The 14,565-nt window shown below is 48.5% G+C and overlaps 1 protein-coding gene and 1 long non-coding RNA gene across 3 annotated transcripts in view; one reads left to right on the top strand and one right to left on the bottom strand.

The window, feature by feature from the left end:
- The first annotated feature begins 3,174 nt into the window (after positions 1-3,174).
- Positions 3,175-14,565, top strand: part of LOC122437217 — a 13,088-nt gene continuing 1,697 nt past the window's right edge. The window contains exon 1 of the long non-coding RNA XR_006268193.1: positions 3,175-3,299. This is a non-coding gene — a long non-coding RNA (uncharacterized LOC122437217). The remainder of the gene's footprint in view (positions 3,300-14,565) is intronic.
- The window catches only part of OSCP1 (organic solute carrier partner 1), a 27,845-nt gene continuing 17,004 nt past the window's right edge, over positions 3,725-14,565 (bottom strand). For both annotated transcript variants that reach the window (XM_043461878.1, XM_043461877.1), the window contains 6 exons: positions 8,598-8,701; positions 7,544-7,672; positions 6,934-7,003; positions 5,313-5,452; positions 4,316-4,379; positions 3,725-4,072 (listed from right to left, as the gene is read on the bottom strand). In XM_043461878.1, coding sequence (XP_043317813.1) covers positions 3,956-4,072; positions 4,316-4,379; positions 5,313-5,452; positions 6,934-7,003; positions 7,544-7,672; positions 8,598-8,701 — 624 coding nt within the window. In that variant the 3' untranslated portion in view covers positions 3,725-3,955. The remainder of the gene's footprint in view (positions 4,073-4,315; positions 4,380-5,312; positions 5,453-6,933; positions 7,004-7,543; positions 7,673-8,597; positions 8,702-14,565) is intronic.

Below are 14,565 nucleotides of genomic sequence, written 5' to 3'. Positions count from 1 at the left end.
TGTCTTAAAACTCAACATTCAAAAAACTAAGATCATGGCATCTGGTCCCATCACTTCATGGCAAATAGATGGGAATACAATGGAAACAATGACAGACCTTATTTTCTTGGGCTCCCAGATCACTGCAGATGGTGACTGCAGTCATGAAATTAAAAGACACTTGCTCCTTGGAAGAAAAGCTATGACTAACCTAGACAGCATATTAAAAAGCAGAGACATTACTTTGCTGACAAAGGTCTGTCTAGTCAAAGTCATGGTTTTTCCAGTAGTCATGTGTGGACATGAGAGTTGGACCATAAAGAAGGCTGAGTGCCAAAGAATTGATGCTTTTGAGCAGAGGTGTTGGAGAAGACTCTTGAGAGTCCCTTGGACTGCAAGGATATCAAACTAGTCCATCCTAAAGGAAATCAGTCCTAAATATTCAGAAGAACTGATGCTGAAGCTGAATCTCTAATACTTTGGCCACCTAATGCAAAGAGCTGACTCATTTGAAAAGACCCTGATGCTGGGAAAGATTGCGGGCAGGAGGAGAAGGGGACAACAGAGGATGAGATGGTTGGATGGCATCACTGACTCAATGGACATGAGTTTGAGCAAGCTCTGGGAGATGGTGAAGGACAGGGAAGCCTAGTGTGCTGCAGTCCATGGGGTCGCAAAGAGTCAGATACGATTGAGCGACTGAACAATTAGGTATTATGGTTAAAAGAAAAAAGTATATATATACTTCCCCCCTGTAATTTGCATTTGTCTTTCTACAGTTTCCTGTGACTTGAATTTGTCTCCATGGATGTAAACCAGAGTGACACACCTGTTGGAAGGGGATGAGGGGATCTGATCCTGTTTAGACTCAGGGATCTCCAGGATCTGGTTGTGATGCTAAAATGTGTTTCTTGCCTACCAGGATCTGGGTGTAAGGAAAAAAGTGAGTTAATCTTGCCTGGCATTACTTTCATCCTTGAACTGAGGGCTAAATACATTTCCTCCCTTTCTTCCTGCCCCTTCACTCTCCATTTTTAAAATAATTTTTATTTAGTTGTTTTTGGCTATGCTGGGTCTTCTTTGTTGCTCGTGGGCTTTCTCTAGCTGTGGTGCTCAGGCTTTATTGCAGTGGCTTCTCTTGTTGCGGAGTACCGGCTCTGAAGCACACGGACTTCGGTAGTTGTGCCCTGAGGGCTCAGCAGCTGTGGGGCATGGGCTTAGTTGCTCCGTGGCGTGTGGGATCTTCCCGGACCAGGGACCAAACTGGTGTGCCCTGCATTTCAAGGTAGACTCTCAACCACTGGACTGCCAGGGAAGCCCCACTTTCAATATTTTATTATTTTCTCTTTTTTTTTTTCACTCTCAATATTTTAAAAATATTTGGGGATTCCCTGGTGGTCCAGTGGCTAAGACTCTGAGATCCCAATGCAGGGGACCTGGGTTTGAGCCCTGGTCAGGGAACTAGATCTCACATGCTGCAAATACATAAATAATTTAAAAAATATTTGGCTGCACCAGGTCTCAGTTGTGGCACACAGGGTCTTCGGCCTTTGTTGTGGCATGTGAGATCTTTAGTTGCAGCATGTGGAATCTAGTTCCCTGACCATAGGTTGAACTGGGGCAGAAATACCCCCAAAGCATGGAGCTGGGGGGAGGCATGGGTAAAATTCCAATTGTCAGATCCCACCTGGGGCAGGGTCTAGGAATCTGTAAACTCACCAACTTAGCTGGGGCAAGCTGGCTTTGAGTCAATGAACTAGTTCTTTCCGTTTCTTACAGATGAGGGAAGGAACTGAGGCTTGTTGAGGGAACTGCCCAAGATGCCATGGCGAATTCGGGGCAGGGATGGGGATCCTGGTGCCCCTTCCCTTGGAACGAACTGGGCAGTGCTGTGTGACACCCTCAGAACCCAGGTGAAAGCGTTAGTCACTCAGTCATGCCTGACTCTACGACCCTGTGGACTGTAGCCCTCCTGGTCCCTCTGTTCATGGAATTCTCCTGGCAAGAATACTGGAGTAGGTTGCCATGCCCTCCTCTAGGGCGTCTTCCCAACCCAAGGATCGAACCTGGGTCTCCCGCATGGCAGCCACGAGGGAAGCCCTCGCACCCCACAGCCTGGTGCTAAATGAACCATGATGTCTTGTCAGTACTCAGTCCAGATTCTTGCCAGGGTAATCCTTGTCTTCTTTTTCCTTTGCCCCCTCCCAACTCCCCTGCTTTTTCTGGGTGCCCTAAGCCACAATGCAAATAAACTTGTTTTTCTCAACATCTGTGTAAGACTAGAGACACGAAACTCAAAGATTGCCTCATCAGCAGGCTGCCTTACCAGAGATCTGTATCTTGTTTATTCACTGAGACAACAGGCAGGTTTGAAATCATCGGCATGGCTCTGGGATAGGTGGAGGGAGGAGGCTGCCTCCAAGGCCCCAGGACACGCTGGGAGCAGATGGTGAAGTTCAGGTCGGTCACAGTGCGGTGGCAGCCAGACCCAGGCCTTCCCCTGCACTTGTCATCTGCTTACAAGAGACTAAAACTGAAGACACTTTGTAAGCCTGTAAGAAGCAGTTTGGGGTCTCCCAGGTGGCTCGGTGGTAAAGAACCCGCCTGCTAAGGCAGGAGATGTGGGTTCCATCCCTTTGTTGGAAAGATCCTCTGGAGGAGGGCACGGCTACCCACTCCAGTATCCTTGCCTGGAGAATCCTCATGGACAGAAGAGCCTGGCAGGCTACGTCCATGGGGTCTCAAAGAGTCAGACACAACTCAATAACAGCAACACCAGATCCAAAGCCTATGCCTTGGGTAAGCTAAAGGATGGGTACCCTGACCCTTGCTTTCCAGAAATATGTTTGCCTCCACTCTTACTAGGGTGCAGGTGTCCCGAGTGGTCCTGGTCGGCTCAATCTCAGGCAGTGACCAGCTCAGCTCAGTTCCTCTCCCACCCTTTGCCGTTCCAGATATTGTTTCCAGGAGACTGAATGGACCTTAACCTCTGGATGTTGGCTGACCTCGAGCTGCCAGTTCCTCAGTCCAGAATGAACATGAGGGGGAGGGCTGACCCTCCTTCCTGAAGCAATGAGGGCAGCCCTGGCCTGAGACATTTCTCATGGATCCAAATTAGACTTGGCATCCTGCCAAGGGAAGTATTGACTAACTCATCTGGTGCACGGAAGGGAAAGTGTTACACCACATGCTTCCCGCACGTCCAGCTTACAGCTCTGCCTGGCCGCTAATGGTGAAGCAGAGGAGATGGCTGTCATGGTAACTCACGCTGGGCGCCTTTAGAAGGCAAGAACGCTAAGTGGCAGAGGAAGACTCTGGGGGTAAGGAGGACGTATCACGCTAAAGAGCGAACACATTTCCATATGGGATAAGCCCACACCACATATGGGTGGAGAGACGTGTGGAGAACCACAGACACCCACAGGCTCTGCGTGGGGCCTGCGTGAGGAATCCCCTGTCACGGCCTTGCTTCCTCTGCGTCTGAGGTGGCAGCTCCCAGTGTGCCAGGCTGCATAAACTGGGCCCCGACAGTTTGAGGCGATTGCCTTTTCCCCTTATGTCAGACTCACAAGGCAGAAGACATCCCAGAAAGCTCTGAAATTTTGTGACGATCCACGGGCCTCTGTGAGCGGCAGGTCCCCCTGAGCCAAGCTCGTCATGAAGATGGCAACAGGAGTGCCGTCTTGCTGATTCTGGGCTCCAGATGCTCCGAGTGCCATAAAACCAGGAAGAAAACGGGGAAGGGTCCAATTTCAAAGCCATAATATATTTTGCTGAAAATATGGATATGTGTGTTGCCTTCTGGACAGCGCTCCCGATGGAGAGCCGCACAGTTTATTAGGACGGAAAGGGGAACAAGAGGGTAAGGGCTTCGCTTAGTAGAAAACTAGCAGCATCGTGTGGTTCCCTGGGGGGCACCCCCGGGGTCCTCGTCAAGCAGCTTCTCTGCAGGGGCAGGCGCGCCTGGTCAGCACAGCTATAACTCATCCATCATGGCGAGCAAGTCATCCCCCTTGCTGGTGCTCCGCCTTGACTGGTCCGTGATCTCAAACTCCCCCATGATCCGCGCCAGCTCTTGGTTCGTCTGCTGGTCCTGTGAGAGGAGTGAGAGGAGGGAGGGAATGAAGAAACGTGTGGGCATGACGGCCTCTCTGTGCAGCTGGTGGTTCATTTTCCCACCCCTGTGATACACTTCGGTTCCTCGCCTGTTTGTTAGGATAGGGACTATGTTACGTGCTGATTAGAGAGGAAGGAGGAGGGAGGGCCTTTGAAGTTCAATGTTATTATAAGAACAGGAGGGGAATGAGATTTGACTTGTATAATCGCCTGCACGCACCTGAGTAGCTTGGATGTTGATAACTTCGTAGGATAACTCTTCTGGCCTGGTGAGCGCTGCTTGTCTGTACAAGAGGGTCGAGAAACAGGTCAAAGGTTAGGATTTTTCTCCCTGCCAGTGTGGCAAATTGGTCCTTGATAATCTGGTAACCTATTTTTTTTTTCTCTCTTCAACTTTCTACCCTTTCCCCCACCAATGCACCCTACGCGCCAGGAAGGCAAGTCCTTCTATGTGTCTGTGCTTTTGCACATACTAAACTCTGCCAAGAATAACTTTTCCCCTTCCTCTGCTTGGCAAACTCCGAGACCCAGCTCAGCTGCCAATTTCTTCAGTCTGCTGGGGCCAAGTCAGTCCCCGTGTCCCTCACTGGAGCGCGTGTGACATGGCGCTGGAGGGACATGTGCACGTGTCCATGCTCCTACAACGCCGGGAGCACTTGAGGACTCCAGATGTTATGCTCCATCCTTGGGTCCCTGTACTTACCGCAGTGCCTGCCACTCCAACGGAGAGAGAAATGGAGGGCAACCAACCCTCACCCCAAATATCTGGTTGTGAGAACAGTCGCATGAGATAATGAATGCAGAAGTTCTCTGGAAACTGTAAATCACTGTGTAAGTCTCAGTGAATTACTACCACTATAGGTTCTAGGGGAGACTGCTCATCCTGAAGATGTCATGCTCCAACCTTCTTCTGGTTTCTTAACAGTCTTTTTTTAAATATGATTATCTTGATTTCTAATTCTCTTGAGCTGTGCTTTGCTAAATAAAACATTAGAGCTACTTTTTAAACGAATCCAGAAGAGTCAGGCTATTTAAAACTAGTGGATTCTTCTTTAACTAAGGTTGTTGAGTTTGCTGATCTTTCATTTGTGATCTTTATGTACATCTGTGTTTATAAGTGATAAGAACCACTTATTTGGTTTATGATGGTCATTTTTTGATTCTCATCACACTTGGGATTTTATATAGATCTTTAAAGAAACAGGTTGAAAACATACTCCTCCTCTTCATCAGTGGTGAAGAGATTCAACCGGAATCCTGGCTCAGGGCCACTGGGTTTCTGAATCCCCATGCCTCCTATCAGCCTGGCCAGGAGATTCAGCTCTTCTTTAGCAAGAGGGTTTGGAACGATGCTCTCCTGCAAAATCAATTTCATGATTTTTAGCCACATGAAGGTGATTCAATTCCCTGCTGATACCCCAGAGACCCAGGGTGGTATTACAAAACAAGGCAAACAGTCACTGTCTACATGATTTCTGGGAAGAACTGGGTCTACATGAAGCATAGAAAACAGAACCAGAAGAGAAATAGCCCAGGTCAGAAGCAGAGGGACTCTAGCAAGGCGACGAGCCAGAGATTCTCACACTTTCAAGATGAGTGGGAGGCCCCAGGGATCCTCATTGTCCTCAAACCACCTTCCTCCTCGAAGGAGAATGCTGCTTCCTCTTCAGGCAGTCTAGTTCCCCCAGCCTTTCGCCGTGGCCTGGGTAGAAGCCTCCGGGTCCAAGGGCACTCGTTCCACGGGAGCGACCACACTGCCCTCCGGTGGTGAGCGGTGAGCACACCCTCGAATCCCTTCTCTCCCGCGGCTCCCTCTCTCATGGCCTGGCCCCACTGCAGCCTGCACCCTCCTCCTAGCTGGCTCTCTCTAACCCGGCTTTTCCCCTGCTTCGCGCCCTTGTGCCTGTCTGGGCGGGTCTCTGGCCACTGCCACTATCGCCTTATGATCCAGCTACCAGAGAGGGATGCTGACTGCCTGCTTCCCCCGAGAAGCATGCCTCTGGTGCCTTTGCTGATCCTGTCATAGTGGTTTGTGTGCCTTTTTCTCCTTCTGAGCTGTTTAGTATCTGCCTCACTCCAGAGCCCCACTTGAATGTCACCTCCTCCGAAAAGCCTTCCTGGTCCCTGTCTAGGGGTTCCTTCCTACCCCCTGGATAGGATATGTGTTCTGACACAGCTCTTTGCTCAGAATGCTCAGCGAGTTCACCTTCTGTCTTCCGTCAGGTTATAGTTATTTGTTCCTATCGCTGTCTTTATAAGCCTAGGGTGTTACAAGGCCCTTCAGGATGGGACCAAATCTAAGCCAGCTCTGTGTCCTGGGAACCACCTCCCTCCATAGACATAGTTCCATAAGTGTTTATAGCATAACTGAATGGTCCATGATTTGGCCTATAGCTAGCTGATAGCTAGTTCAGTGAAAATTTGTACAAAAGAATTCAGAGAACCCAAACCCCATTTTGAACCCAACTTTCACATCATTACACAGGGAGGCAGGGAGAGGGGATGTTGTAACGATCAGATACACACAAGTGCTGAACTCAGCAGCCATGGACCTCACAGCACTGGTACAATGCTGTTTCACATGTCCTTATGTGTGGTTCCTGTTTAATTATGGTGGTGGAGACAAGCTTAAAATTACCTAATTAGTCAGATCACTGGAAGTCTCCATGAGAAGCTGTAATTAAAAACCTGTGTACTGGTAAGGCGGAATGGAGAAGCCTGCAAACAAGGAGGGGACCTTGGCCAGCTCTGAACTCTAGAGACCCCTCCCTTCTCCCCGTCCAGACTCTTGTATCTAGAAATGAGCTCTGAAGATAAACGCGGGAGGCAGAAGCTCACCTGCGTCTGTGAAGCTAAGTTCTTTGATGCTGCAGACATGTGGGTTTCCACGGGCCGGTTCACGCTATACCTGGTGGCAACAGAAAACCATGAAAACATTGTCCAGGCCTTTTACCCTGACTTCCCTGTAACTCGTAAATATAGCACATAGCTTTTACTTTGAGGTATTAAAAAGCATCCAGAAAGGTGCTAGGGATACAGACTATAACTAAGTGGGTGTCAACCACTCAAGTTTTGCTTCTTCCCAAAACAAAATACCTAGGAAGCTGTATGGAAATTTTTCTCTTGCAAAGTAATGTATATTTCTGGGAAAAAACATGATCGGTACATGAAGGCCAAGGCCTTTTGGGTCTCTACTGCATTAAAGGTTTTGGCTAGTTCTCTTGTATGGCTATTTTAAGTTATTTATCTTTTTGACCTGTTAATCTACCTTCTGGTGGGAGGTCCAAGGTGCCCTTTGGAAATGTCAGGGCCCTGCTTGCCGTGTCTCTAAGGGGAAATTTCTTCAATTGTCAGCAGGGGTTTTTCACTGCAGAAGTCTGGCCGGTTTTTTAAATGAAGGGACCTCTGCTGCACTGGAATTCATTTGGGGAAGGAAGAATTTGCTTACATATTAGTTCCCAGTTTCAGGACTCGGTCTCCATAGAGCTCAAGAGACCCTTCTTTGAGGGCAGCAACATAGCTTCCACCATGCTTAAATTCTGTCTTCTTCACTTCTTCGCCTTTGCTGTTGAATGTTCTGCAAGACAAAGTAGGACATGATGGGACTTCCCTGGTGGTCTAGTGGTTAGGAATTCACCATGCAATGCATGGGTTTGAATCTTGGTTGGGGAACTAAGATCCCATATGCCACAGAGCAACTAAGCCTGCACGCTACAACTACTAAGCCTGCACGCTCTGGGCACTAAGACTAGAGAGCACATGTCTCCACAAATGATCCCACATGCCACAACTAAGACCTGATGCAGCCAAATAAATAAATATTAAAAAAAAAAACGAAGTAGGATGTGATGACATGCTCTCCAAGCTTGGACAGTCCCAGAGGCTTCATTATTCTTTGTACTATGGGACCAAAGGGAATGTATACATTGCTTCAAGATAAAGATGCTAGCTGATGTAATGATGTGTGTTTGTGTGTGTGTGTGCGCGCGCGCTCAGTTGCATCTGACTTTGCGGCCCCAAGGACTGTAGCACACCAGGCTCCTTTGTCTGTCGAATTTTCCAGGCAAGAATACTGAAGCGGGTTGCCATTTCCTACTCCAGGGGGTCTTCCCAACCCAGACCCAGGATCGAATCCATGTCTCTTGCATCTCCTGCATTGGCAGGTGGATTCTTTACCACTAACGCCAGCTGGGTGATAGTAATACAATAATAATGACAATAATATTTATTGAGTATATGCTATGTACTGGGTGGTGTGTAGCACTTTAGAGCATTACAGTATTATTTTATTCATCCTCACAGTAAACATTCAATAGATGAAGAAATAAATCTTGGAGTATCTGCTAGGTGACAAGCTGGGATTAAACCTTACCTCCTCTCTGCTGTGCTTAACTGGAGAAAGGGAGGGGCCGAGCAGGGCTGCAGTCTATGTGGCGGCCCACATATTGGTTTCCCGGCACCCTGAACACTGCTCTGACAATTACCGTTGAGCATTCATTCACCTGATGAGTCCAGGGACTTCAGTTCCCCAGGGAACGGGCCCAGACGCTGGCAACACAAAGCGTCCATTGGAATTCTGAACTTTGTCCTTTAGAAATATGGACACCTGGGGGGAAAAAAAAAACTTGGTGTCATTTTCTTGGCATATTTCCATAGACATACGCATTCTGAGGATGGGAGGTATGTAATGGCTTAAGACAAGAGAGAAAAACACACCCTAACAAATGCCTGCAGATACAGTGCTTTTACAAACAGAACCTCTTTGGAGCCACATAACACATCTTCCAGGTGGGCAGTGCTGCTATGCTGTGCTTAGTCGCTCAGTCGTGTCCAACTCATTGTGTCCCCGTGGACTGCAGCCCGCCAGGCTCCTCTGTTTGTGGGGATTCTCCAGGGAAGAATACTGGAGTGGGTTGCCATGCCCTCCTCCAGGGGATCTTCCCAACCCAGGGATCGAACCCAGGTCTCCCGCACCGCAGGTGGATCTTTACCAGCTGAGCCACCAGGGAAGCCCAAGAATACTGGGGTGGGTAGCCTATTCCTTCTCCAGGGGATCTCCCCACCCAGGAATTGAACCAGGGTCTCCTGCATTGCAGGCGGATTCTTTACCAACTGAGCTACCAGGGAAGCCAGTGGGTAGCGTGACCCCTACCTTCACGATGAGGAGGTTGGGGTTCACAGACTGAAGGGACTTGACCAGAAAGAACATTAAGAGTCGGGACCAGGATTCAAAACCAAGGATGACTCCAAATTCCATGTCCATTCCTTGGCTCCTTGCAAACTCTCCATATAGATCTGAGGCTGGAGCTGTTAAGACCCTCATTATCTCCTCAGAGGTTAAGACACTCCCTCCAGGCCCGCCAGCTCATAAGGGGCAGAGCTAAGGATTCACACCCTTGTGTTTCTGACTCCAAGCTCTCAGCCATGTGCTGGAGGGGCCGGCCGGGTGGATCCAGCTGGCATACAGTCTGAAAGTCTACTACGTGACGGAAAACCCCACACTATGCTTATTTCTATTCCTTGCTTCATGTACTCTTGTATTGAGGTCTTGGTTGAATTAAATCCCATCAACATTGTAGCAGTCAACCAGTTTTACTGGGGAGTTTCCTGGCAGTCCAGTGGTTAAGAGTTGGTGCTTCCACTGCAGGGGGCCTGGGTTCAGTCTCTGGTTGGGGAACTGAGATCCCGCAAGTTGCAGAGCATGACCAAAAAAAAAAAAAAAAAAAAATCAGTTTCTTCCTCATCTTTAAAGTGAGATAAACTTGAAGGTTCCTTCAAACCCTTAAAATTCCACAAGATTATATCAGTAACATTGCCAGGAATAAGCATCTGTTGCACGCAAGGCAGTGAAGGTGCAAAGTGGTAAGGACGCGTTCCCTGGCAGTGTGGCCTGCCGATGTTACACCGTCCAGGCTCACAGCTCAGCTGGGCCTCTCCTTGGCTCTGGGTCTTTTGGTAAGTTACACTACCTTTCTCTTTGGTCAACTGAGGATAGTAACAGAACCTATTCAATGGGTTAGTTGAGCACTAAATCAGATAATGAACAAAAAGTACTTTCCACAGAGCCTGACGCATAAGTGCTCAATAGAAGGTAGCTAATATTCTCAGTATCATAGTCTGATTGGACGCAGGACACAACATAGAATGCAAAAACAATGACACTGTAAAGAATGGTATGCAGCATATGCAAAGGAGCCCACCAAAGAGAATGACCACAGGCAGGGGGGTGGGTAGGGGCCACTGTGGGTTTGGAGCTGGGCCTGGAGGAGGGTGGGTGTGAAAACACTTCAGAAACACAGAAAGTGAAAGTCGCTCAGTCGTGCCCGACTCTTTGCGACACCACGGACTCTACAGTCCATGGAATTCTCCAGGCCAGAATACTGGAGTGGGTAGCCTTTCCCTTCTCCAGGGGATCTTCCCAACCCAGGGATTGAACCCAGGTCTCCCGCATTGCAGGTGGATTCTTCATCAGCTGAGCCACAATGGGAGGGCAAAAAGGCATGTTTTGGGGGAAGTGTGTACACTGGTTTGGTCGGAGGGTTTGGCTTTAAGGAAATTATAACCATGAGATTCTGTGACCACGGGATATGAATACAAGCAAGGAGAAAGAAAATTCTGAGAGAGAAGTGAGACTTTATGCATGTTTTGGACCTTCTGGTTAGTTAATTCTAACAGGGGTGACTATGTTATAGACCTGAAATGTACAAATTTAGTCAAGCGTGTGTCTGGGTTTGACCTGAAGATCTGCCCTTGGCTGGAGAGGGCTGTTTGGTCTGCCTGCTTGCCCGGCCCCCTGCTGACCCTCAGCTTTGCTGTGACTCTCCTGTGCCCTGTTCCTCTCACTCCACCCTTTTTATTCCGAGTCTAGTCCCACAGGCCAGTGTTCACCTCAGTGCTGACTGCTCCCAGATCTGCAGCCTCCACTCCTCTTCTTTCCCGTCTATTCCCACTGCCTATTACACATGTCTATGGATCCACAGGAAGCACCGCCAATTCACCCTGCTTAGAACAGGGCTCCATCTGTCTTCCCTAACCTGATCCCCCTGAATGACACCACCAGGTTATCAAGTCAGCAATCTTGAGTCCTCTGCCCACCACCTTCCCATGGCTATTCAGTGGCCAGGCCCTGCTCACCCAGCGATCATTTCTGTCTCTGGCCCCTCCTCTCTGCCCTGCTCCCCAGCACGGACCTTCATCACCTCCAGCCTGGCCTCGGCAGAGCCTCCCTGCCTCTGCCCTCAGCCGTGTTGGATCTGTCCTCCACTCTGCTGCGAGACAGACTCTCCTCAACTCCTCTCTGACCGTGTTCCTCTCCTGCTTCGCTGGCTCAGCTGCCTGCCAGATGATGTCCAGCTGGCCCCTGTTCCTCTCTGCAGCCACGCTCCTCCTCAGGTCCTAGGTTCTGGCCATGCTAGACTGCCTGCAGCCTTCTGGCCCCTGCTCTGCCAGTCATGCCAGGGGGTTACCTGATGGTGCTTTACAGGACGGTGTCCTCTTAACCCCTCCTCTTGTTTTCCCACTGTCCTGGGGAAAAACCTCTTTCCTTTAACGCTCTCGGATCCTCTGTGAAGACTCCCTGATGCACTTAGGTGGAGGCGGCCATGCCCCACATGTGTCCTCTCTCTTTTCTGGGTCAGAACCAAACATCCGTACGGCACTTAGTACACCTTCCCTTCTCTGATGAGGTCCTGAGGGCAGGACACGTGTTTCCTATGGAAAGACGGATGAAGGTTGCGGAGCTGCGGGGCGGCTGGATGCCCCATGAGCGCCCACACTCCCCAGGATGATGGCGGGATTCAGGTGGCCGGGAGGAAGTGAGCCAGGGAGGTAGATGCTTGGAGAATGTGGGTGAGTGACTTGACAGTTGGTTTCAACAGTGAGGTCTGAGTGTGGGGCTTTGGACAGTGTGATGGTTGCTGGTCTGGCCTTACAAGAGGAGGGCTAAGAAAATGAGAATGACCGGCCACCTTCAGGTGGTGAGAAGACTTTGCATACCGCCTGCCTGCTGCATGCTAGGATGCCCACATTCATGTCTCTGGCTTGCCTTTCCCCTCTGAGCTCCAGGTTTAGGCATTCAACTACCTATTTGACTCTGCTACTCAGAGAGCAAATCAAATGTAAACAGAATTACTTTTTCTACTCAAATATCCTTCCTTCCATCCTTCCCCCACTCAGAAAATGGCACCGGCAATCTAGTAGCTGTTCTTCCTCCCTCTTTCCCTCATTCCCCACATCCAATCTCTGAGTAAATCCTATTGACCCTGCCCTGAAGGTGAATATGTGAATATTTCTCATTATCTCCACAGCAAACACCTAGTCCAAATGAAATGCTTTCATTTTTACCTAGATCTCAGTTTTTTTACCTAGATTTTGTAACTGCTGGGCTACCTCTTTTAGTTCATTTTCCAGATCCAAGTCAGATCATGTTACCAATTCATCTTAAAATGCGCCAGATCTTTTCTTTACTCTTAGGATAAACTCCTTACTAGAGTCTAAAGCTAAGTCAGCTGGTAGGTAGGAACCAGTTTATTCACGATTGGCGGGTCTTCTGCTGGGGGAGCACTCACACCAGGTGGTTAACTTTATCTGAGTACTGCCCCCGCCTAGACATGCCCTGTTCACACAGCCTTTCCCTCTGTCCATGGAGTGTGTCGCGCTTTTCCCACCTAATGGCCTTGGAACTCGCTGTCCCCTCAGGTTAGAAGCTCTCCCCTAAGATCTTTGTTAGTTACACTCTTAGCTGAAATGTCAGTCCTCAGAAAGGCTGTCCTTGCCTCTACCATCTAAGGATATACTGCCCAGTAAGGTAGCTATTAGTCAAGTGTGACTATTTAAATTTAGATTAAATTAACAATTCAGTTTCTCTGTCTGATGAGCCATGTTTCAAGTACCCAACAGCCCTATGGGGCTAGTGGCTCTCACGGTGGACAGCACAGATACAGAACATTTCCATCATGACAGGGAGCTCCGTTTGACAGTGCTGGTCGGAAGCAACATCCCATCCCAGTTCCCTCCTATAACTTGACCTTATAAGGCCATCTTCCTGAGACTGATCAGAACTGGAACACACCTTAATGTGTTCTCGTGGTCCCTTCCTGCTGGCATGGAGCCTTGTCAGGGCAGGGCCTCTGGCTCGTTCACTTCTATATCTCAGGACCAAAAATGACCTGGAGTGGAGCAGGCACTTAGTACATATTTGTTAGACCGACTAGTTTTCCAGGGATGCAGTGTTTCCAAGTGGAGTGGATAATGGAGTGGAGATGTAAGGACCAGGCTGTGAAGAGGTGAAGACGGAGTGATGTTTCCCAACTGGAAAAGTGGAAGCATAGGAGGAAAGGCCGTGATAGAAGATGCACACATGCGGAGGGGCGTTCGGGAGAGGGTGGGTGACCTGAGGGTCTACCCTGTAGGAGGCAACCCTGAAGGTGCTCTGGAGGGCTGAAGGGGGTTGGGACTTGAGATGCCTGCACATAACTGCTTTGATTCCATATGGAATCAGTCTCTGTGCAGCCTCTGGGGCCTAGGGCACAGGTCAGGACCTTGACCATATTAAGGCCACTTCAGGCTGCTTGTGTTTTTAATCTTTATTTATCATTTATTTGGCTGCTCTGGGTCTTAGCTGTGGTATCTAGGATCTTCAGCTGTGGCATGCAGGATCTAGTTCCCTGGCCGAGGATGGACCCTGGGCCCCCTGCATTGGGAGTGCAGAGTATTGGTCACTGGGCTGCCAGGACAGTCCCACGTCAGGCTGCTTTGTGATATCACAGAAAGCTCTGGACGTTAGGATGTGAAGTCTTGTATTTGCTTTGGTTAAACAATGAGCAAGGGAGTGTTAGGTCAGAGCTGTGTTTTCTTGATTTAGTTGGTTGGTTTTGCTAAACAATCTAAAAACTACCGAGATTGTTTTGAACACAGAGAAAATCTGTATAGGCAATCATAAAGAGCAGCTGAGCAGAAATACCATTAAACGCCAGATTTGGAAAAGCAGCCAGATGTTACAGACCAGTGGCTGAGTAATGTCAGGATATGTGATTCCTATTTCTCTTGATGAACATTCTGATGTTTTATTGCCTGCCCATTTAGCAATTAAAGCTTAATGTAGTCTGTGGTTTAATATATTTTAATGATTTTTTTATAGACTTATTATTAAGAGTCTTCTCATCATAATGAATTTCATCTAGCCAGAACTGAGAAATCAATATGGCTGCTTGTATTACAACGATCCATAAAATATTGTCCAAATATGCACAGGCTTGACAGCCATAAGATGCAGGGTTTTCAATATTTTAAAGTAATGTAAAACTTAATCTTATTTGTACTTTCACATTTTTAATTTTAATTGATGACTATTAGAGATCTTGATTTACATCGATGTTATTATTGCTCCATCCATAGCAAATGAAATTATTCATGAGGGTTAAAAATAAAATTGGCCTCAGCATTGTCATCTATTTGTCTTTCCCTGTTCAT

This window comes from Cervus canadensis, chromosome 2, assembly GCF_019320065.1.
Source record: "Cervus canadensis isolate Bull #8, Minnesota chromosome 2, ASM1932006v1, whole genome shotgun sequence".
Lineage (NCBI taxonomy): Eukaryota > Metazoa > Chordata > Mammalia > Artiodactyla > Cervidae > Cervus > Cervus canadensis.
The sequence above is the reverse complement of the archived record's forward strand: the minus strand, read 5'-3'. Positions and strand labels throughout refer to the sequence as shown.